This window comes from Engraulis encrasicolus, chromosome 2, assembly GCF_034702125.1.
Source record: "Engraulis encrasicolus isolate BLACKSEA-1 chromosome 2, IST_EnEncr_1.0, whole genome shotgun sequence".
NCBI classification, from domain to species: domain Eukaryota; kingdom Metazoa; phylum Chordata; class Actinopteri; order Clupeiformes; family Engraulidae; genus Engraulis; species Engraulis encrasicolus.
In genome coordinates, this window is record NC_085858.1 from 3,839,539 (window position 1) to 3,863,193 (window position 23,655).

The window sequence follows — 23,655 nt, forward strand, 5'->3', positions numbered from 1 at the left end:
TTGAGCGTGAAGGGTCTCACATTTAGCATTGAGGTAATCAACCAAAACTTTGTTTAACTTTTTAGCACCCAATCCTTCACTATCTCCCCAGCACCTGGTATGTACATGTCTGATTAAAAAAAAAAAAAAACTCACGTTGTTGACGTATTTAGGAGAGTGGCAGACGTATGCTGTATATTTATATGAATTGAGTGAGTTGTGCGAAGGTCAGATAATACATTAGGGGGAAGTAGGAGACTGTAAAAAAACCCCTGAGAAGATCGCTGTCACACAGGAGGACAACATAACCGAACAGCAGAGGGATTCCGGTAAGAGAGCTCCACCATATAATCCAAATGCATTATTTATATGATATATGTTTAGTAAAGTAAGTAAGTGCATTTTAGTTATAAAGCACATTTGAAAACAGTGTGAACTGACCAAAGTACTGTACAGTGTCTAACTAGCCTACATAATGTTTATTGATAAATGAAAGAAAATGTCTTGAAAATGCACACTTGAATCCTTCTTGTGTTCTTTTAATTTGTCAAGCTTTTGCTCTGCTGACCTTCCTCAGGGTTCAGTTCAGACGTTTTTCTTTCATTTATCAAAGTTTTTGCTTATATTTAGCACCTTTTAATCGAGAGTGCGGTGTAATCCGGTTAAATACAGATATGTTTACTGATAACATTTTCTGTCCTAATGTAGTATTTCAGAGATAAACTTTGAACACAGATATTAATCTACTTGATAACTATGATGATGGAGGTTAAAAAAATGTACATTTCATTGAGGCTCATCCCCTGAACTTTAACAGTGAGTGGTTTGATGCATCAGTCAAAGTATAATTGGTTGCTATCCACATCTAGGATGCATGAGGCCAAGCAGTTTTTTGTGCTTAAGAAGTCACATCACTTTTTTCATGGCATTGTTTGACATGTTGTATTTACTCCAAAGGGGTGTCGCGCCTTTAGGTTTGTATCGGGAGGGTGCGTAGGTTCCACAAAGCAGCAAGGAGGAACTCGCACACCACTGATGCCGATGCATAAAGAATTTTAATGCATAAGGAAAATAAATAAGGTGCTACCCAGTGAAGTGGCACTGATGATGGTTTGAAGGACCGAAAACGTTTGCACTTCACTGGGTAGCACCTTCTTTATTTTCCTTATGCATTAAAATTCTTTATGCATCGGCATCAGTGGTGTGCGAGTTCCTCCTTGCTTCATTGTTTGGCATGTTGACACCATCTAGGCTACGTGTATATGCAGAACACTGTGCGGGGATATAAATACCACTGAATGTAACAATGATACAAAATAGATAGGCCTATTCTAAATCTTTTGTTCACCTAAAGACTTTGTGTCGGAGGAGATAACAGTCACTCTAACTAATTACTGTTGTACACGGCTTATTCCGCAAGCAAGATTTATGAACTTGACAACATCCTTGACTAATATCAATAAATCAGTTGATAAATGTCAGTTGCAGTGTTTGGGAATTCACCACAATTGGCCTACATTTTGATTTGCTATTACTAATCGAGAGGGGAATTTAACACTGTAGTTGGTCGTTTTTAAAGTGTTAAACGAACACTGTAATACGTATGATGCTCTGTAACTTCCTTGACATATCTCATCAAAATTCTATATGAATAAGACAACTATGCACTCATCAGGCACAAGCGAAGTGGCATTCGACCAGGTTGTCAAAAAAAAAATAGCCCTACTTGGTATTTGCACCATATTGTTCTGTATATTTGTACTTTGTATCTGTAGGCCTATGTTATGATGTCTTAGATTGAAAGTCACTTTGGATAAAAGCGTCTACCTAATGCAATGTACTATACTGTAATGTAATATAATGTAGTCACATAGGCTGCCCCTCCCAATGTAATGTAATGTAGTCCTAGGCTAGCCATGCGGTCCCTCCTGATCCTCCTGCTGATGGTGCTCCTTCTGGCCCCTGAGTCCTTTGCAGCCCATCCTGGTGTCAAAGTGGCTTTTACCTCCAAAGGCCTCGACTATGGTAAGCTGAACTCTATACACGGTGTAGAGGCAGTAGAAAGTTCGGAAAACAAAACCTCTACAGTTATTGGTGGTGATGCTGCTGTAATTGAGGTCATCTGCACTAGTTTTCCACTCAGGCTTTCAACCTGCCACCTATCAGTCAACGTTTAAGCTCAGACATGGGAGGCACACAATAAGCGAAAGGTCCAGACTGTTATCTCAGCGTTACTGATACAGAATGAGTCTTTGGGAGGGAGGTTTACTAATGTTCTACCACCCAACTCTACTTGGCATCCGTTACACTGCATGTGAAAGTTGGTGTTAGTGATATTAAGCTCCATGAATAGCGACAGGATACTAAGTTTTGTAAAGTTGTGTGACCCTCTGTGGGTCATGAGTCCTATGTAGTGAAAGTGTCACAATGGAATAGGCCTATAATCCGTTGTTTTCCGAATGTCAACCGACTCCTTTGTCTCTCTCTCTCTGCACGTGTGCATGCGTGTGTGTGTGTGTGTGTGTGTGTGTGTGTGTGTGTGTGTGTGTGTGTGTGTGTGTGTGTGTGTGTGTGTGTGTGTGTGTGTGTGTGTGTGTGTGTATGTGTGTGTGTGTGTGTGTGTGTGTGTGTGTGTGTGTGTGTGTGTGTGTGTGTGTGTGTGTGTGTGTGTGTGTGTGTGCGGGTGTGTGCACAATAGTGAAAAATGTAGTTGCCGACAGGGTACAGGAAAAACTTCTCACTGCAATCCTCCCACCTGTAGAAGGGAGTGTGTCCATTGGCATTGGAAATGTTCACTATGCTCTTACACAGTAAGTTACCAAGCACTTCAGCACTTTACTCCTGATTTGATCATAAATGTCTAGTAGTGACCACAGTCAACAGCATTTTGTCCTCATTTTCAGACCGTAAGACTGCAAATAAAGTTGACAGTCCAAGTAATATTGATAAAATGTTAAAGCTACACAATTTCGGTTTGATGTTGTTTGATGTTCCTCAAATACTTACACAAGCCTGCATCATTAAGAGTTATGGTCAGTAAATTGATGGCACATCACAGTTGTTGGTAATAATATCTGTGGGTGAGGGCTAATCAGACTCAGGACAACATATGAGGGTGATGAGGGTTTTATGAGGGTTTTATTTCATTCATTTGTTAATTTATTCATTTCTTTGTTCATTCATTCATTCATTCATTCATTCATTCATTCATTCATTCATTCATTCATTCATTTTTTATTTTCAGAATGAAAGTGGTGAAGGTGGATCTGCCTCAGCCCAGCGTGAGTTTTGTGCAGGACGTGGGGGTGTCTGTGGAGGTCAGTGGGCTCAGCATAGCCATATCAGGGAACTGGAGAACTAGATTTGGTATCATGTAAGTTTGCTTTATTTCCCTTTTGCACTCCTATTGTTTTGACATGGTGTCATGTGACTGTATAAAGGAGGAAGTGAGAAGCACCAACTGAATAACTCATTTTAACAACTAAAGGAACTAGGGGTCGGGACTCGGGAGCCGCAGAGTTACTCTAGGGGGAGCCCCAGAGGTAAGAGAGATTATGCATTAAAACAGGACAGCTTTAGGTTAACAGTTAAAATAATTAATTCCATACATTGGGATTGACATACTTCCATACAATGGTTTGTAATAGCACTCACGTCTACAGTTAATAAATGTTTGTAGGCCTACTTCTCCTGTGAATTTCAAACATACATTTTAAATTTAGCTGTAAATTACTTGGTGTTTGGAATATCCTGTTACGGTGGAGTCGTGAAAATATTCTTATGTGCGAAAGGGGGTCCCAGCAGAAAAAGCTTTGCATTTAACAATAACCAATAATCCTTTACCACCTCCATAGCTTATTTTGTTAAGTTTACTTAGTGTGTGTGTTGGTCTGCATTCTTGTAGATTCAGTGTACACTTTTCACAAGTCACAATAATAGCATTGTAATAGCAATGATAATAATAATAATAATAATAATAATAATAATAATAATAATAATAATAATAATGCATACATACATACATACATACATACATACATACATACATACATATGTTTCATAGGCTGTAGCTTTTTTCATGACACTCAAAGTCCCTTTAATGATGAATAATGTTATAATTTTGTAATGTAAGTTATATCTTTAAGTAACAGTCATCTTTTTCATTCCACTCCACAGTAAGGATAGGGGTACCTTCGAAATGGCTTTGTTTGGTCTTTCCTCCTCCCTGACGGTACAGCTGGGCAATGACTCCCAAGGACGTGTATCTGTGGACTGCCTGTCTTGCAGCGCTTCATTGGACAGAGTTGACGTTAGGTTCCATGGTGGAGCTGGGTAAAGTGTGCCAATATATAAATACTTTTAATGTCTTTTTGGGGATTTTACACCTTCATTATTCAGGTAGGAAAGTCAGAGAGAGAGACAGGACATGAGTGGGGAGAGAGAAATGGGGAAGGATTGGGAAACGACCTTGGGTCAGACCTGAACTCAGATGGCCTAATCAACTGAGCCATAGTGCCCCAAGGATACCGAAATAAGAATACTTCTTTTAGTTGGCCATTACCGTAAAAATGGTTCTAAGGCGTTAAGGCAATGATACACTGGGTAGCTTTTTTAATAGGGCCTAATGCAGCTGGAAACTCCATGATTGGATTCTGATTTTGTGATAGAAAGTAGGCTAGTGTATCCCATAAACCAGGGGTGGGGAACCGTTTTCATTGGAGGGCCACTTCAAATTTTATTAAGTCCAAGGGTTGTACTATGAACACAAACTAAGATCTCCCCCTGCATATTAGGCCTGTATTGAAGGTGGCCCCCTTTACAACAGATCCCATCTTTATAGGTCCCCTTAACATATAACTTAATTATATTTCAAATGTAATTTTTAAGATTCCTTTACAAAACATGTCATATTTCATGTGAAACTGCATAACATTAAAATGATGTCGGGGGCTGGATAGAGACTTAGAGCACCACAAATTGACCAACCGCCGCACATATGTCAGTGGGGGTACACTCATAACACCTGCATTGGCCCAAGGGTTTCTTTACATGTAGCACCGCACAATGCTACTTGCTCTGTGGGAAACAATGGAAAGATTTCACAATTTGTCTTCCTACTCATCCTTTTTTTGGTGAGAGTTGATAAACAGTTAAAAATAAAAATTGTAATGTCATTGTCAGGCAGGTGGAGGGTTGCATGATGATGTCATAAGGGAGAACTTCATGCAGTACCGCATGTATACAGCAACTTTTTGGCTTATGCCTTCATCAGGGTTATCTAATGTTGGCCTTATTAAAAATGTTATTAAAAGACGGCACTAGGAATATACTACACTGACATGATGTGTGTTATAGCTCTTTCTGTTTGTAAAATTATGTTTCATTTTGACCAGTGCCATTATCGAGGCCTTTGTAGAACTGTTTCCTGGATTAATCAAAGGACGCATTGAAGGACGGGTAAGTGTTCTCAATAAGACTATACAATTTCTAGATTAAGATGACTACATGAGACCTCAGACCTGACCTGACCTGTTTTGTTGTCACACTCAGATCTGTCCTCTTTTGGAGAAGCAAGTTGGAGACCTTGAAGTCTTAATGGCAGCCATGAAAGGTAGCGAGAGAGAGAGAGAGAGCGAGAGAGAGAGAGAGAGAGAGAGAGAGAGAGAGAGAGAGAGAGAGAACGTGTGCACGGTCGTGTATCTAAGCAATGTGATGTTCTGTTTTGCAGTCAGAATTCCTGTTGACAAAGGCATGGTCTTTGACATCTCTCTCATGAACGCTCCACTTGTTTCAACATCAAACATGGAAATGGACTTAAAGGTAAGCATAGCAATATGCTGTTTCATTTTCTAATTAAAATTTTTTTAGTTGGTACTCTCTTCAGGTTGTTTCCGTGATTCTAGACTTGGAAGACTTTTGGAATGCTGTTTAGTTAGACATGGTATTACTTTTATATGATATATAGAAGGCAGAAATCAACATTGTTGTATCCAAATATGTCGCTGAAACTCTTTATTGCCTACTTAGATAGCTGCGACAAGCCTATGTAAAGTAATGCGACGTGACAGCGCCAAAAAAATGTAACTCCAACCATACTCCGGGTAACAGGGTTTGTAATGGAAACACAACCCGGGCTGGTTTGACAGTACCACTCAGCACCACTCAGCTCAAGACAACATGGCACGGCACAGCCGAGTTGCACATGAAAAACGTCTCATGTTCTGTCTGCAGGTCTAGTGACGCGAAGCACTTGTCCACCAATACAGACGAGGGCCCACTCAAGGCTGTGTGCAGTGTGTGTATGTTGCAGTGCATTTGTCGTGTGGTCAGGACAATTTTTGAGATGTGTGTCAGCATGCACAGAGCCTCTGCCTGGAGGGCATGGTTATACGCACATGGCTATGCAGGCTATGCATCCCAAGCTTGGCCTTAACAAATGACATAGACGTGCAGACAGAGGTACTGTTTCATGGGCAGTGCCATTGGGCTCATTGAGTGCCATTTTGGAGGAATTCTTGTGACAGTTAGTAGATAAAAAATAAATGGCGGCCAAAATAAGTCGATATACTGTATGTGCAAATATGGGCAAAATTCTGGGTCATGTACATTTTCCGATTTTCATTCCACTATTTTCATGAACAACGTGGCCCGCAACAAGATCTAAGCATGTCTGGCCTATTTCTCCAGGCTAACATGAATGTGAAATTCAATGTCCAATCACAGACAGTAGCCTACGTTTAGCTCTCCAGGTTACCCCTAATGGGTGGGGTCAAGCTAATGTCTCCCAATCACGCGCCTGCTCTGTTGTTGATTGGCAGGGTGTGTTCTACAGCCAGCAGCACCCTAAGGAGCCTCCGTTTGCGGCCCAGGACTTCCAGCTGCCCCCCAGGCCGGGCTCCATGATCAGCGTGGGCATCTCCCAGTTCACCTACAACACCCTCGGCTATGCCTACCTCAGTGCGGGCCTCCTGCAGAAAAATATCACCGATGACATGGTGAGAGAGAGTGTGACCTTTTATATTTGTCTGTGTGTGTGTGTGTGTGTGTGTGTGTGTGTGTGTGTGTGTGTGTGTGTGTGTGTGTGTGTGTGTGTGTGTGTGTTTGTGTGTGTGTGCGTGTGCGTGTGTGTGTCTGTACGAATAACAATAACAACAGTACAATACAAATTATTGCTTACAACACTGTAAAGCCCCAAAGGGCGCTACTCTACAGCGATAATAAAACATTCAAACATTAATAACCATGACGACATTTGTCTCCCTCCCAGATCCCAAAAGTGTCTCCTGTGAGGCTCAACACCAGCTCATTTGGTGCATTCGTACCACAGGTATGAGATAAGATAACACGGCCCTGCCGTGGCCATTTGGTAGGGCACTCGCCTGCCATGCGGCTGACCCGGGTTCGATTCCCGGCCCGGGTCCTTTGCAGACCCCTCCCCGTCTCTCCTCCCATTCGTTTCCTGTCTACCTTGCATACTGTCCTGTCCATAATAAAGTCTAAAAAGACCAAAATATCTTTAGAAAAAAGAGATAAGACAATAACACACTTTTCATATTCAGGTTTTGTTTCATCTAAATGTCTGTGTAAACATGTGAAAGCAACACAGAGTACAGTGGAATCAGTTGAAAAGGCTTGAAGGGGGAGATGAAGAAAACAATACGGCAGCACAAACAAACATGGAAGATGCTTCACTCAATTGCCCTGAAGGAAACACAACAATCATACAAGTAACCGTCTGTCGGTCTCTCTCTCTCTCTCTCTCTGTGTGTGTGTGTGTGTGTGTGTGTGTGTGTGTGTGTGTGTGTGTGTGTGTGTGTGTGTGTGTGTGTGTGTGTGTGTGTGTGTGTGTGTGTGTGTGTGTGTGTGTGTTTGCAGCTGCCCAAGTTATTCCCCAACATGTTGATGGAGCTGCAGGTCTTTGCAGAGGAGGCTCCAGCTGTCTGTTTCCAGATGGACTCCTTCTCCGTCGCCATGTCGACCACCATCAACGCCTACGCCCTCAACTGCTCCCAGCTCCTCCCCCTCTTCACACTCAAGCTGGTCAGTAGCCTACAGACAGCTCATACAGTATTACATAGCGCACCCTGTGTGTGTGTGTGTGTGTGTGTGTGTGTGTGTGTGTGTGTGTGTGTGTGTGTGTGTGTGTGTGTGTGTTTGTGTGTATGTGTGTGTGTGTGTAACCTAGCCTATGTATTTACACACATGCTTGCACGCACGCATGTACAGACTCATGCATGAATACATAGCTTACACACACACACACACACACACACACACACACACACACACACACACACACACACACACACACACACACACACACACACACACACACACACACACACACACACACACACACACACACACACACACACACACACACACACACATACAAACAGTACACAACAACATCAGTTCATTAATATTAACACTATTATTATTAGAATTATTATTATGATTATATATTTATATTTGCGTCAGGTTGACCATGTCCTTAACACCAGAAAGGAGGACATCTTCTTATGAAGTCTGGGGGCCCTGCCCCAGAAATATTTGGATTTTTATTAATTCTAATCAATTTTAAGGTGAAGAATGGCAAATCCCATTGAAAAAAAAATCGCTTGGACATTCAGGCTAGAGTTGAGGTGAAAGTTGAGGTGAAAGTTTTCACCCGTCAAAGTGACTGGTGGGTTGAAAAATTTCCCTGTCAGCCCTGAAATTTACCCGTCATTGGCGGGTGGACGGGTGTTATGTTCCAACCCTGACACACACGCACACACACACACACACACACACACACACACACACACACACACACACACACACACACACACACACACACACACACACACACACACACACAAACAACTTGACCAATAAACAACTTTAAAAACCTTTCTCGTTCACAGACAACCAAATTCAATGGCAAACTAAGCATTGCTGATAACAAACTGGTTGGAGTACTGGAGTTTAACAAGTGAGTAAATGATTGTTAAAACTAAATATAGACATTTACAAATACAACAATCTACATGTAGTGACATGAAGGCAATTGATAAACTTAATCCATCCTATTTTTTCTATCTGCATTAGTTTGACCTTATCGCTGGTATCAAGTAAGATTGGGACATTCAAGGTTTGTTTTGTTTTTATTTCTAGATTTTTTAATCTAATTTTTGTCTTATGTAAATGTTTGATACTGTAAATTTGAATAATGATTGATGATTGAATTATTTATTGGTAGAGTGGGCCTATTTTGTTTAGTAACTTACTTTACACTTTTCATATGTAAAAGTTCTTCTCCTTGACAGCCATTTTTAACTTCCAGTAATAGACATCTTTAGCTGCAAAACTTGCTTGGGTCAGACCAGTAAATATTAGTTTATTACTTAGTAAATATTCATGAAATTGATCAGATTTGGTAATGGCCAGCATGTTTTCAAAAGGCAGCATTGTTGAAATTCCACAATACTTCAACCTTTAAAAATATTGTCATCTATCTAACGCATCCCTGTTTGGGCCTGTTAACAGACTCTGTCCCTGGAGACTGTCATGGCACAGGGGGTGAAGACTTTTCTTCTGCCAACACTGAATGGTGAGTGTGACCTGTTGCTTTTTACCTTTCCACCAATTAACCACCCTGATCTTGCGTCCTGCTGCTGAATGCCTTTTCCTCAACACTATCATCCTTAGTAGTGTTTGAAAACACAAGCACACGCACGCATGCACGCATGCACGCACGCATGCATGCACGCATGCACGCACGCATGCATGCACGCACGCACGCACGCACGCACACGCACACACACACACACACACATGTGTGAACAGACCTGTCATTTTTGTTGCCGTAATTTGTTCTGACTTGTAACATGATTATGAAAGAAGTGTCAATGTGAGCTCCTAATGTTGAGTGTGACCTTGTGATGTGGTGTATGTTTCTTTTGTTAAGATTAAAACATTTAAGAAGTCCTCTTCAACCAGGATTTTTCTATTCCCACTTTTTAAAAAAGGTTTTTAAGTAATGTTTTGGGTGAGAACCATTGGGTTAAGATCCTTGCTATGCTTCTTTATTTTAAAATCCTGGTCAAAGCAGATTTTTAAAAAAGTTTTTTATCTAGTCATTGGGTTGCTCCCAGTTCCAGGTCTGACGTTTTTACTTGTGCAGGCTTTAACCTACTCCCTTTTCCGCTTCTCTTTTTAGCCAAACTGATGGCTGGCTTTCCACTGCCGGTGAAGAAGGGAGTCGAACTAGTGCAACCTGTTTTACAGATACAGCAGGTCAGTCTTACTCTGTGTGTGTGTGTGTGTGTGTGTGTGTGTGTGTGTGTGTGTGTGTGTGTGTGTGTGTGTGTGTGTGTGTGTGTGTGTGTGTGTGTGTGTGTGTGTGTGTGTGTGTGTGTGTCTGTGACTGTGACTGTGTGTGTGTGTATTTTATATAAAATGTCTGAGGCCTATGCAGTCTATAAAGAATTCTATACTTTTCCTTTGATGTCTTTTTCAGGGTTTCTTGGCTGTATTTAGTGACATCAAGATGACTCAGTACTTTGAAAGCGAGAGAATGCTTTAAAGAGGAACTAAGAAGGCATTCAAGATCCTCGTTCATAATTGAATAATAATTATCCTACATATCGTCCACTTGCACGTTCACAATGTTTTGGTCGTTTCAAAACATGGAAATGGATGGTGTTCCGGATTTTCTTCTACATTGATCCATTGATTATATCCTGTTTGATTTGAAGTGTGCAAAAGCATCCTATGGTAAAAAAATAAGTACTAATGCTATTTATAATCATCTATTTCACTGCTAAAGTGGTGAAAATTGTTTGTGATGGTGAAAATTATTTTAGTCTCCATTTCACAAGTGCCTAATCTGATCCTGCTCTCCACATAAACCTCCACATTTTGACTGATGTTTTTGTAAGGAACGTCAGATTGTAATATGAAAAATGATGTGATGCTTAAATGTTTTCAACCAATAAATAAACTAAACCATTGGCCTGTGTGTGTGTGTGTGTGTGTGTGTGTGTGTGTGTGTGTGTGTGTGTGTGTGTGTGTGTGTGTGTGTGTGTGTGTGTGTGTGTGTGTGTGTGTGTGTGTGTGAGAGTGAGGAATTCAAGGAAAGGCCACACAAACATTAGAAAGAAAATACCACCAAGATCATGTCCATGGTTAGAGAGGAAAAATATAGGCTATAAGAAAATAGGCCCAAATCAGTCTATTGCAGGTTAAAAATAACAGCTTTTCTCAAAGTACTAAATCATTGTTTCTTATGGGGAAAACATAAAAGGGACGCATTTAATATGGTGAGAAGCCTCAGACATAGTGTGTATGCGATCATTTAGACCAACACATAGGACTATACTGGCCTAATCTAGAATAGCCTGTTTATGGCATGCATCTCACCTCAATGTCGAAAGATCATACACTGCAGCATTCTGAATCAGAGCTATTCGACATCCACGCCAGATGGTGGTAGCAACGTACGCGTAGTGCTTCCATCTGATAAGTTCAAAACAGAGGAAGACAAAATTCTGTCTCTGGAACTTTCTGTACAGGGCTACGTTGCAAGAAGATAAGAATACGCGATGAGTAATGTAGGTCTGTTAAAATAGGACATTTCCTTCGAAGATTTCAGTGTTAAGACTCGATACGCGCTGTGTGTTGTACAGACAGACATGTTATACTCCAATGTTAAATGATGGGATGCTGTTCTTGCTAACGCAACTAGGGGTTGGCAAATACATTAGCCAGCTAGCGTAGCTCCCTTTAGAGAGCTTTACTATCGGCTTGGCTTCAAGGCAGCTAACTCGCTGGCTTAATACCTGACAGCTGTTTGTGTTTACCTGTCTCCTAAACCTTTACACGGAACCAGTTTAAACTGCTGGAAGTATATTATTTGTGATCTCAGAATTCAGGCAGTTAACGTCGCAGTGCTTCTTGACATGGCATCGGACTGAGTGTAAGTGACTCATTGCCTTCTATAATTAGTAGATTGGAAATCCGTGATAGCATTTGTGATGGGTAAAGATTATTACAAAGTGTTGGGAATTCAAAAAGGTGCGTCGGAGGATGAAATCAAGAAAGCCTACAGAAAGCAGGCATTACGATACCACCCAGACAAGAACAAATCGCCCGGAGCAGAGGAGAAATTCAAAGAGATTGCCGAGGCCTACGATGTCCTAAGTGACTCGAAGAAAAAGGACATTTATGACCGATATGGAGAAGAAGGTATGTGGCATTTTAGCAACAATAAGTGGACAAATCAGTTTGTTGTGCGATTAGGTTCGCCTAATGCTAACTCTTAAGTGTATACGCTGGATGACCTGCTGACAGCTATCCACATACCATGGCTGGCCAGGTATGCTTGGGGGCATGGACCAGACCAACGGCTGTCCTCGTGTTTCTGATGTTTCTCATGATCCTAGCAGGACTCTTAATTGGTGATAATACGGCAGATGTTGGACTGCTCACTTCTCGCTGGATTTTTACGTCGTCTCATGTTCAACATGTCACCAAGATCAGTAGATAGCTTTTTCCCCTGTATTTGGCAGTGCGCCCAGGGACCACATGATGCTGCTAGACATTTCCGTTTTGTCCGGTCCGGGCAATTTGGTGACATGCTCGTGAACTGGTGGACAGATGGAGATAGTACATGTAGTTATTCTACATTCTGGATGGTAGTCAGACAGGACGCGAGGTCAGTTGCTCGTGGTTTTGCTGCCAAACGAGTTTGTTCTAACTACTTGAGTAAAGCGGCGCATCAGCGAGGCTGGCGCGGACGCAGTGCCACAATGCTGGGAGTGGAGTTAACAGCCAGAATGCAGTCATTGTTCGTGGTTTTTAATTAGCTGACGTGACGATCTGAGGACATGCTAACAATGTAGCCCAGCTCTCCACTATTAAACCAGCCGTTTGTGTAATGTGGCGTCAGATCACTCCGACATAGGAAGGTCTGCTAGGTTATGGGCATTATTCTGCCATAAGCGGTATGTTATGCCTGTATGTTATGCCACCATTTCTGTTAAAACATTGGGGGGGGGGGGGTCTTTATTACTATGCAGTGCAGTGAAGAGTTTGACCTGAAATGAGCAGAAGAGAAGGGGGAGATTCGGGATATTACCTAGGGTCGGACTTCCCGGCAGTGCCCCACCATTTGAGCCATGACATGGCCTGTTATGACACTGTTTCGTCTGTCGTATTATTCTGCCACAAGAGGTAAGGTAGGCTACCGGTATGTAATGTTATGCCACTGTTACCTCACTATAATGCGCTTGTCCTCTTTCCACAGGTCTGAAAGGAGCTCCCAGTGGCGGAGGCCCCAATGGCCCCACCTACAACTACACCTTCCATGGCGACCCGCACGCCATGTTTGCTGAGTTCTTCGGCGGCCGCAGCCCGTTCGACCAGTTCTTCTCCTCGCACGGACACGGTGGTGGAGGAGGAGACGATGACATGGACATTGACGACCCGTTCGCCGCCTTTGGCATGCCCGGCATGGGCATGGGGGGCTTCCAGCGCTCCTTCAAGTCGCGGCCGGGCAGCGTGCACGGGGGCGTGCATGGGGGCCGCGAGAAGAAGAAGGACCCGCCCGTCATCCACGAACTGAAGGTGAGCCTGGAGGAGGTGTTCTCCGGCTGCACCAAGAAGATGAAGATCTCGCGCAAGCGGCTGAACGCTGACGGCTGCTCGATGCGCAGCGAAGACAAGATCCTCACGGTGGACATCAGACGTGGATGGAAGGAGGGCACCAAGATCACCTTCCCCCGCGAGGGCGACGAGACGCCCACCAACATCCCCGCCGACGTGGTGTTCGTCGTCAAGGACAAGGTGCACCCCGTCTTCCGACGGGACGGATCGGACGTGGTCTACTCGGCCCGGATATCCCTCAAAGATGTAAGTGTGTGTACTGCCCACCCATTGTAGATTTAGCCAAGTTGAGTAGGCTGACAGCCTAGTTCTAATGAATAGGACGTGGTCCACTCAGCCAGGATATCAATACAGTGAAATACATATGGAGGAGAAAGATAACCTCAGTGCTCTTTCACTTAATCTGGTGCGTCATGTGAAAGGACTCATATGTGCAGATAAAAAAGAAAGTCACCAGAGCATCTTGAGATGTGGAATGTTGGTAAAACAGAACAATAAGATATAAAATGAAATAAAATAAAACAAGTTAAAGTTTTAAAAGTTTTAACAAGTTACAAGTACTCAATTGGGTCTACTCTGCCCGAGATATAAGTGTAAAACACATATGCTGAGCCTAGAAGCAACGCACAGTGTTCTGTACAGCGCCTCCTCGCAGAATGCTGTTTTCGCGATTAAAATAAACTTTTCAGTGTGATGACAACCATCACACCTATTGTATAGCTCATTTGAAAGAGGAGGTTGTCGTCTTCAAAATAAGACCAACTAGAATTGCGGTGGTTAATGTATGGGTTGATTGATTAAATCAAATAGGTAACAGTATTCCGAACACATCTGACCAAATAAGTAACAGTACTCCGTACAACTTCATTACATTAAAACGGTGCACTACCAATGGTTTTCATGACCGATCTAATGTGTATGTGTTTGTGAAGTGCTAAACTAATTGTTATTCGTTCCATGAAGAGTTTAAGTGAATATAACACGGTAAAAATAACATAGCAACCGCGTGTGGAAGTGCCATTCTTGGCTGCAATGTAGCTTTTTGCAACAAGGTTGCAACAAGCTACTTCCGGCTAGCATGCATGTTGCTTTCAAAGTTATCTTTACCGTGTTGTAGTCATTCAAACTCTGTTTTGAAGGGATAGTTTGACAACAAACAAACACACCAACATTATAATTGCATGAAAACCATTGGTAATGCAGCATTTTAAGGTAAATCAGATGTACGGAATACTGTTACTTATTTGTTCAGGCCGACGGAAGCTAGCGGCTCATGGCTAACCGGCACTTGGCACAAATAATCAATCCATACATTAACCACAATGCTCCACTGTAAGTCGATGTGGTCTTATTTTGAAGACGACAACCTCCTCTTTCACATGAGCCATTCAATACGTGTGATGGTTGCCATCACACCGAATGGCATTGTTTTGATTGCGGAAACGCCATTCTGTGAGGTGGCGCTGTACGGAACACTGTGCGTTACTTCTAGTTGTAATGAATAGGACGTGGTCTACTCCTTCAGGATATCCATTAAAGATGCCCTGCCCACGTAATGGTTCGAGATCAGTGGTTCTCAATCTTTTTTGAACAAACTCCCCCTTGTCCTCACAAGCCTCCCAACGCCCCCCTTGACCTCATTATAGGCCTGGCAATACAATTGAGCACCCCCCAGCTGTATCCTTCTCAACGCCCCCCCCCCCCCCTAGGGCCCCCTAATTTCCCCTGGGGGGCTGTAGAGCCCCTGTTGAGAAACACTACTTTAGATGTACTGTAGTAGCACCATGATTTCCCTCAAAGATGAAAGTGTTAAATACATCAGTATGCTGAGCCTAGTTCTAGTGAATAGGGAGCCAGAAAGATGCACTTGTTGCTCTACTCCGTCTCGATATCCCTCAAAGATGGAAGTGTGTGCTGGCCACATACTGTAGGTGTAGCCCACTTTGGCCTTCTATTCCAACTACTAGTACTAACTTACCTGTGCAACAGGCTGTCCAAAAATGCGGTACGGTGTCTGTTGTGTCGCTTGTCATGAGGTCAACGTGCCATAAGGGATGGCCAAGGAACCACACAAGCTTGCATTCATCACGTGTCCTTACAGTACGAGTTAAGAAATGGGTGCTTGAATAATGTCCTGCTGTCAACTTTGTGAGTTATATTCCGCTGCATGGATGTGACACATATGCTGATATTTTTAAAGGCAGTTTTAATTTCAGCTGTTTACGTAAACATGACGTGGATAAAAAGAACATTAAATGTGTTATTTTTTCAAACCAGAGTTATGACATGCGCATTCTGAAACTCTTCACGTGTAAACGAAAGGCCTAAACCAATTAGTTTTCAAAGTTATCCATATACGTACGTGTCAACAGCGTCTGAGAGAAAGAGAAAAAATACACTCAATGCATCACATTCTTAAATTCCAGGCTGTAATCTTTTTCCTTATCCTGATTCCCCTGGATTGATTTGTTCAAGATTTGTATTCAACAGGTTGTCTGAAAACGTGGGTCCATGAGCTCATTTGTTAGTCCACAGCACAGCCGCCGTTTTCTTACAATGGGATTTTACGTTATCCCTTGTTAATTGGTCTCTAGCAACTGTAGGTTTAGCCCCTTCTTGAAATATAATATGTGTGTTTGGCAGGAAGCCAATGGTGCTGAGTCCACCTGGTCCTGCCAGACGTTTCCATTTTGTCACTGTGGTCTCGTGAGCTGGACTGTGTTCATAGAGGTAGAACATTAGACTAGAGCTGAGCCTGCACCCTTTTTCACGGCAATCCGTGGCAGCCATTATGAGGTAGGTCTGAGAAATGGAAATAAATGGAGAAGGGGGCTCACCTCTGTCAAAATATGGCTAATAATGTGAAATTTTCCATCAACACACTATACAAAGGCCATTAGTTGAAGTGTGTAGTTGAAGAGAAAGATGGGAGATGTGCAAGCACGCTATTGACGTTACGAATCGCCCCAGTTCATTTCTATTGACATTTTCTTAACCGTTTCGTCTCATGTAGAGTGTCTCTGGTTGCTATGCGATTTCCCATAGGCAACCTACGAAGGTGTCAACGGCAGCCTGTTAGTGACCCCCGATCATAACTCACCCCCTCACACATCCTCCTTCAGGAAATCCATCTTGTTTTATTTCCTGCATTAAAAGTATATCCTATCCCAGGGCTTAATGTCGGGAGCAGGAAGTTGACGTAATGGTCAGACAAGACTAGCCTTGTTCTGTTAGTAGAGATAAGTCATTTATTCGGCTGTGTGAGGTGCTGCACATATTTATCAACAGCTGCTGTAACAGCCGATCTATTAATCAAATGTGTGTGTAGTAGTATGAGAAGTATGTAGAGTAGTAGTGTACTTTCACGCTTTATGCTGCCCATTCACAAAGTTACCTATTTCATGAATATTTTCCACCACTGTCAGTTTTTACGCCGGCCTATTCATTTACTTGGAAAATTACAGTTTTCATACATGAAAAGATGGATCTTCAACGTGTCTCTGCCATTTTGAATGATCAGAAATGGACATCATTGGCTGCAAAACCTGCTTCACTTTGGTTAGAGCAGTAAATCATGGTTTATAACTAAGTAAATATTCCTGAATTTAGATTCAATGGAAATTACCAGTATAGTTGCAATGCCTATTCAGCCCACAATCCTATATACTCTACCTCCAATGCTGATTCTCAAACATCATCTTGTTGTTGTGGTTGGCAAACCACCTCTGGACTGGAGTGAGGATCAGGAATAGCTAACCACCCTCAAAACAAAACAAAAAAAATAAATATTAAAGGGACACTGTGTGAGACTTTTAGTTGTTTATTTCCATGCTGCCCATTCATTAATGTTACCTTTTTCATGAATACTTACCACCACCATCAAATTCTAAGTATTCATTATGACTGGAAAAATTGCACTTTTCATACATGAAAAGGGGGATCTTCTCCATGGTCCGCCATTTTGAATTTCCAAAAATAGCCATTTTTAGCTGCAAAAATGACTACTTGGACCATACTAGAAAATATTTGTTTATTACTTAGTAAACTTTCATGTAAATAACAAATTTGGCGATAGCCAACCCAGTTTCAATGAGCAGCATAATTGCTGTACCTTTTTTGGCCATTTCCTGCACAGTGTCCCTTTAAGATATAAAGATTCTCACACATGCATCTGTTTGTTTCCCTTCAAGCTCTGTGTGGATGCACGATCAGCTCCCAAACTGGTACTGTGATGGCCAATCTGTTAATTAATTCATGCCAATTCTAATGCACAAACATCTGTCGCTTTTCCCTTCGCAGGCTCTGTGTGGTTGCACGGTCAGCGCCCCGACGCTGGATGGCAGAACTATCACTGTGACCTCTCGTGACATCATCAAGCCGGGCATGAAGAAGCGCATCGTGGGGGAGGGTCTGCCGCTCTCCAAGTGTCCGGATAAGAGGGGGGACATGGTGGTGGAGTTTGTGGTCAAGTTCCCAGACAAGCTGGGCCAGGGCACTCGCGAAGCACTCAGTCAGATCCTCCCGCCGTGACGACAACGACGAGGACGACGATGATGCCTGTAGTGAAGGGGAGTAGAGTTGCCCCGCCGGGACTCAAACTCGGACCTGCAGCCAGCGGTCAGAGCCTCAGCTTGGTACCCCAGAAGGTCTGGGTTCCAGTCCTGGCGGGGCAACTCTACTCCCCTTCGCTACAATGCCCTCATGATGATGATGTTGGGGTTGTGACGTGATGTGATGTTCAGCATACGGGACGGCAGGAGAGGAGCTGCCATCCCACACTAAAAACAAACTGCCTCATCCCAGTAGCGCTCTTGCTTTTGCACCTGATATTCTGCTTTTCTTTTCTACGTATGTACCATTGAGATCAAGTGAGAACTTTCTAGTGAACTTTGGGGAAAAAAGAAAAGTGCAACTACACATGCACTCACACCTTCCTTTTTTTTAAAAAAAAGTTTTTATTTTATGTTATTGTATATAACATTTATTTTGACCATTTTAATTTCCCTGCCACCCATTAATAACTTGAAACACTCACAATCACTGTGAACAATCTGAAGGGTCATAGCAGACAGCAATGCTGTGTTATGTCTTAACCCCTATGCATCAGTAGTAGTCATTCCCATGTAGCTTCACATTGCAGATGGGACAGCAGTGCGAGTCCTATGCATCCCCTTGATCAGTAGTTTATTTCGCTGTAGATAATGCGCCGATGACATTTTTTGCGCATTTCGAACAAACGCCAGACCTGGGGCAACCACTCCACTGATGCATGGATAGGACACTTTCAGCCTTTGGTGACTACAATGGGTGTTATAGTAGCCAGCCAGTGAAAACAAAGCGTTTACAAACGGAGACCTATGGGGGTAATACTAAGAATATGTTTAAGTGATAAACCAGGCTTGGGTAACCTGCAGGAAGTGGTGACCCTGCTAATAGATATATCTGAGAGCATCATTTAGCTAAGAAAATGAGGACTCCAGGCACTGCTATTAGATGATTTACCTCTACCACAAGGTTAACTTAACCTGGTTTACTACTAAACCAGCTTCTTAGTATACCCTCATGGTCTATGAATTCAGTTGGTAAACGTCCCTCCTATCCAGCCTCTGAGGGTTCAAGTTATAGGCACATTATTAAGCCCCAGATTTTCCCAAAGGCTTTAGCAGAGATTTAGCCTGTGCAGAACATTATCCTGACCTGTGACTGCTCCTGTTCCACGTGTTTGTGTGTCATTGCGACGACGCAAGGTCATGATTTTCGTTTTGTTATATGTTAAACCTGTGTGCCAAACCTTTAAATCTGGTCCTATTTGTATCTCAGGTATGAGAATGCCTGAAGCAAGCGTTTCTGTTCTCTTGAAGAACAATATATAATATACATGATATACATATGTACATAACATTGTTTTCATAAATGTACATACCCGCTGCAAAATTTGGGAAATGTTGGCTCCCTTTTTCCACTGTGTAGGGACTATTTATTTGATTTTAGGCAGTTTGATGGTGCTGGTCAGGTTTAGCCATTCAGCCACTCAATTATGTTAATTCAATCCCATTAGAAGTAATTATGAGGGCAATGTCACCAAAAGGCCTAATCCTGATTTTTCCATACCAGTGAGCGAGTGCAGTGGGGATGTTACATGTAAAGTTGAAGTGTTTATAGTTACTGTACATGTTCCGGTTTCACTGATTATTATCATGAGCGTATGGTTTCCCTCCAGTGCATTACGCTTAGCTGACACTTTTAACCACAGCGACTTATTTGATATTTGCAGAGTATTGGTTACTCCCCCTGAAGCAATGTGGCGTTAGGTGCTTTGCTCAAGGGCCATAAATGTAGGTGTGCGGAGAGGTAAGTGTAGGATTCGAACCGGCAACCCGCTGCTCTTAATTCCAACCATTAGGCCACGGCTACCCCTATTGATAGTTGACTGATTCCCGTATTATTTAGTGGTAATTCCAAGTAACTCTCCATAGGTTATTGCTCTAGTCAGAAAAATCTGCGCATTGTATCGAAATGCTGTGCTGTCCGAGCCGGATAGTATTACTGATTTGTGGGAAAAATCTGTGTTAATCAGGGAGAGGATTAAAGTTTATCCAATGTTGACCTGCCATTTTGCACTGGTATTTTTGACAGTTCTTTGTATTTTTGTTTCCGTGGCACAGCACCAAAGGGAAATCAGTTTAGCCCAGGAGCAAATGTGCAGAAACATTACAATACGAAACAGCAGTTGCAGCAACATTACAATAGTAAACAGAGCAGTCGTTATTGAGAATAAACAAGTCACTGAGGAGAGACGGTGTCCATAAAGAAGCATTTCCACTTGCATGGTGAATGATAAGTTGGAAATTCAAAGGTGTTTTTTGTTTTTGGATGATTTTTGATGGAATCAAAAGGAGGCCCATGTTTCTCAACTTCTGCAAGGCTATGCACACTTATGGACACAGCTATGTATGAGTCAGTGATGTTTTTTTGGCCTCAGACATCAGGCGGTACAATCACAGCTATTTCCCATCATACATTAGTAATTGGTTATTAATGTAATATTGATATTTAATGTACTGCACTGAATATGCTTCTTAGATGATCCATTACAAATTGTAATCCATACAATTGTAGTGTTAGCTGTGGTTGCACCGCCCTGATGTGTGTTTCTACCAAAACGTCATTGACCTGTATGTCTATTGCAGAATTTGTCTTGCAGGGGGATTAAACCATATGCACATGTCCCTATTGGGATGCAATGTAGCCTAACTCTTACACAAGCAGCTGAACCAGTGTGTCGTGTTCTGACTGCAAACTCCAGTTTCATTCTCCGAACTCACCAACATTGTTTCATTTCAATGCACCTTCATGCAACCCGAGAAACGTTCCCCACCCAACCTTGTTATAGGACTGATGTGTGAATGATGTAAAGTTATCAGTATTTTGTACTGATTAAACATAAGATGTACTCAATCCACTAATTTGTCTGATGTCTTATGATTCATCCTTTCATCTCAACCTTACTCACAAATCTTAATCTCATAAAGTGAATCAAGTTATAGTTCCTGTTAATTACATACAGTAATGAAAATGCACACAGTAAGTAGCCTACAGCAAGGGGGTAAATGCGAGAGTTTAGCAACCACTTCAGATGAGTCATCTGTACATCAGAATGGTATGGCTATATTGTTGACCTCTATAAAATGTGGTACTCTGTGTATCATGTCTAGTAGTATGAGGAGCTGGTCTGTAATGTCATGAGGTGTGCAAGAAGCCACTGTACCAGAATAGCAGACCAAATGGTTTGGTGACCTGGCCTGCAGGAGATATTTTGGAGCTCTGACCTATAGGGAGGGAAAGTAATCTCATCGCCCCCTGCTGGCAACGTTCCAACCCCCTGCAACAAATGAATGTTTTTTTTCTTTGAAAAATTACATCTCGGCCCTGACGACGAAGTAGAAGTAGTGGCAGTCATATTATGGGCACGTTGGCCCGTTTTATCGAACCAGGTGGTAAAATGTTCGGTTTTTCACTGATCTGAGCTGATTTTGATATTCTTTAAAAAGCTAATATAGAACTACACTGACTGGCATGTGTGGCTTGTTTACTCCATGTAATTAGCATAGCCAAATTAGCATAGCCAAACATGAGCCAGAGAGGTGGTTACTCGTCACCACAGAAGCCATCATATCTACTAGAGAATTTAAAACCATACCAAAATGATCGCGTGTATATATGTGTAATAAGAAGACAATGTGGAACTCATAGGATTACAAGAATGTGAAGATATGCGAAGAACTTGCGTTCGTTCGCGTTCATTTGTTTCTCTGTGTTGTCAACGAGGCGCGAAGCACAGCATGCTGGGAGCTGTAGTCCGTTTCCGACCAGATTGGCACAATTTCTATTTTTCTTAAAAGGGCAAAAAATGACTTGAGATTTTCACAGGTAGCAGTTCATCCTATTGTGTACGCTGAAAAATGTGTCTGGTGTTATACTTCCAAGTCATATCTTTGTGGGATTTTTTTAAAAACTTGTCTATGGGAGTTTCAATAGGATCACCCTGGTGTTTGGAACGTAACCGCTAGGATCGCTGTTTTCCACTTTCCCTCCCAATGGCCCAGAATGACTGATATTGAGGGCTATGTTTGGATATGTGTTATGAACATTTAAAACAGGGTATCTAAAGCGACCCAGGGGAGCAGTAGGGAGGGTGTTGAAAAGGAGGCAACTGAGAGGGGGGTCAATTGCTGGGGTGGAGTTGTCTATTTTATATTTTAATACCAAGGATTCAAGGATATTTATTTGTCATAGAGACACTTTCGTGTCACTTGTAATGAAATGCATGGCCGTTGCAAAACAAGTGTGCAGAAGAAGGGTGAAGAAGAAATAAAATAAAAATAAAAGGTGTGTGTGTGTGTGTGTCTGTCTGTGTGTCTGTCTGTGTGTCTGTCTGTGTGTCTGTGTGTGTGTCTGTGTGTGTCTGTGTGTACACGTGTTCAATCAAAGTAATTAGGAGGAATTCAGTAAGCAAATGGCATGAGGAAAAAAGCTCTTTCTCAGTCTTTCAGTTCTAGCTCTGTGACAGCACAGTCACCTTCCAGATCTCATTTTTTTAAATAGTCCATATCCTGGGTGTGACTGGTCTTTGAGAATGTTATGGGCCCTAGATAGCACTCTCTTTGTGTATATGTCTTTCACGGCAGGCAGAGCTTGACGAATACAGCGCTCAGCAGAGCGCACTATCCTTTGTAGTTCTTTCTGTTCATGCACTGTGGCGTTTCCGTACCAGGTAATGATGGACCCTGTTAAGATGCTCTCCACTGCTGAGGAGTAAAATGCTTTTAGGATGGGTGTGGAAACTTTGAACTTTTTCAACAGGCGCAGAAAGTACAGTCTCTGCCTGGATTTCTTAATGATGTTGTGTGTGTTGTTTGTCCATGTTAAGTCATTTGTGATGTGAACACCAAGGTATTTAAAGCACTCTACCCTCTCAACTGGTTGTTTGCAGATGGAAAGTGGAGTGTAGTTTCCCCTCTTTTTCCGAAAGTCCACCACCATTTATTTCCTTAGTCTTGCTTACGTTTAGTGCCAGGTTGTTGTGCTGGCACCATTGTGAGATGTTAGAAACTTCATTTATATATGCCTGTTCATCGTTATTATTGATCAGTCCCACCACTATACAGTGTTCACTACAGTGTCATCAGCAAACTTGATGATGGAATTCTGACTGCTGCTGGCTCTGCAGTCATGGGTGTAAATGTTGTAGAGTAGGGAGCTTAACACACAACCTTGAGGTGAGCCAGTGCTGATGGTGATGGTGTTAGATGTTGTGCCACCCACTCTAACAACTTGCGTGCAGCTTGTGAGAAAGTTTAACACCCAGTTGCATAGAGGTAAGTCTAGCCCCAGTGACTTCATCTTCTTGACAAGAGTGAGGGGAATTATGGTGTTGAATGCTGAACTATAATCAATGAACAGCATTCTCATATAATTACCCTTTCCTCTGTCTAGATGTGATAGTGTGGGAGGGAGGCATTGGCA

General features: G+C 42.3%; 2 protein-coding genes across 2 annotated transcripts; both read left to right on the plus strand.

Moving 5' to 3' along the window:
* Nucleotides 1–10,976, plus strand: bpifcl (BPI fold containing family C, like). The gene is made up of 16 exons (XM_063212596.1): nucleotides 1–308; nucleotides 1,883–2,004; nucleotides 2,678–2,789; nucleotides 3,224–3,352; nucleotides 4,156–4,311; nucleotides 5,373–5,436; nucleotides 5,530–5,590; nucleotides 5,708–5,799; nucleotides 6,798–6,974; nucleotides 7,247–7,306; nucleotides 7,855–8,019; nucleotides 8,889–8,956; nucleotides 9,073–9,115; nucleotides 9,511–9,574; nucleotides 10,184–10,260; nucleotides 10,484–10,976. Exons 2-16 carry the CDS (start codon nucleotides 1,896–1,898, stop codon nucleotides 10,547–10,549), a joined length of 1,443 nt encoding a protein of 480 aa, XP_063068666.1. The 5' UTR covers nucleotides 1–308; nucleotides 1,883–1,895; the 3' UTR covers nucleotides 10,550–10,976.
* A 520-nt stretch (nucleotides 10,977–11,496) lies between these two features.
* Nucleotides 11,497–19,211, plus strand: LOC134466061 (dnaJ homolog subfamily B member 1-like). Its single transcript, XM_063219962.1, has 3 exons — nucleotides 11,497–12,210; nucleotides 13,271–13,875; nucleotides 17,929–19,211. Exons 1-3 carry the CDS (start codon nucleotides 12,000–12,002, stop codon nucleotides 18,157–18,159), a joined length of 1,047 nt encoding a protein of 348 aa, XP_063076032.1. The 5' UTR covers nucleotides 11,497–11,999; the 3' UTR covers nucleotides 18,160–19,211.
* Nucleotides 19,212–23,655: the final 4,444 nt, after the last annotated feature.

Bases quoted from the DNA above. Each gene is read 5' to 3' on its own strand.
- LOC134466061 (XM_063219962.1), top strand. From the start codon at position 12,000: ATGGGTAAAGATTATTACAAAGTGTTGGGAATTCAAAAAGGTGCGTCG. The intron at 12,211-13,270 runs GTATGTGGCATT...CTCTTTCCACAG, and splicing joins TGACCGATATGGAGAAGAAG to GTCTGAAAGGAGCTCCCAGT. The intron at 13,876-17,928 runs GTAAGTGTGTGT...TTCCCTTCGCAG, and splicing joins CCCGGATATCCCTCAAAGAT to GCTCTGTGTGGTTGCACGGT.
- bpifcl (XM_063212596.1), top strand. From the start codon at position 1,896: ATGCGGTCCCTCCTGATCCTCCTGCTGATGGTGCTCCTTCTGGCCCCT. The intron at 5,591-5,707 runs GTAGCGAGAGAG...TCTGTTTTGCAG, and splicing joins CTTAATGGCAGCCATGAAAG to TCAGAATTCCTGTTGACAAA. The intron at 6,975-7,246 runs GTGAGAGAGAGT...TCTCCCTCCCAG, and splicing joins AAAATATCACCGATGACATG to ATCCCAAAAGTGTCTCCTGT.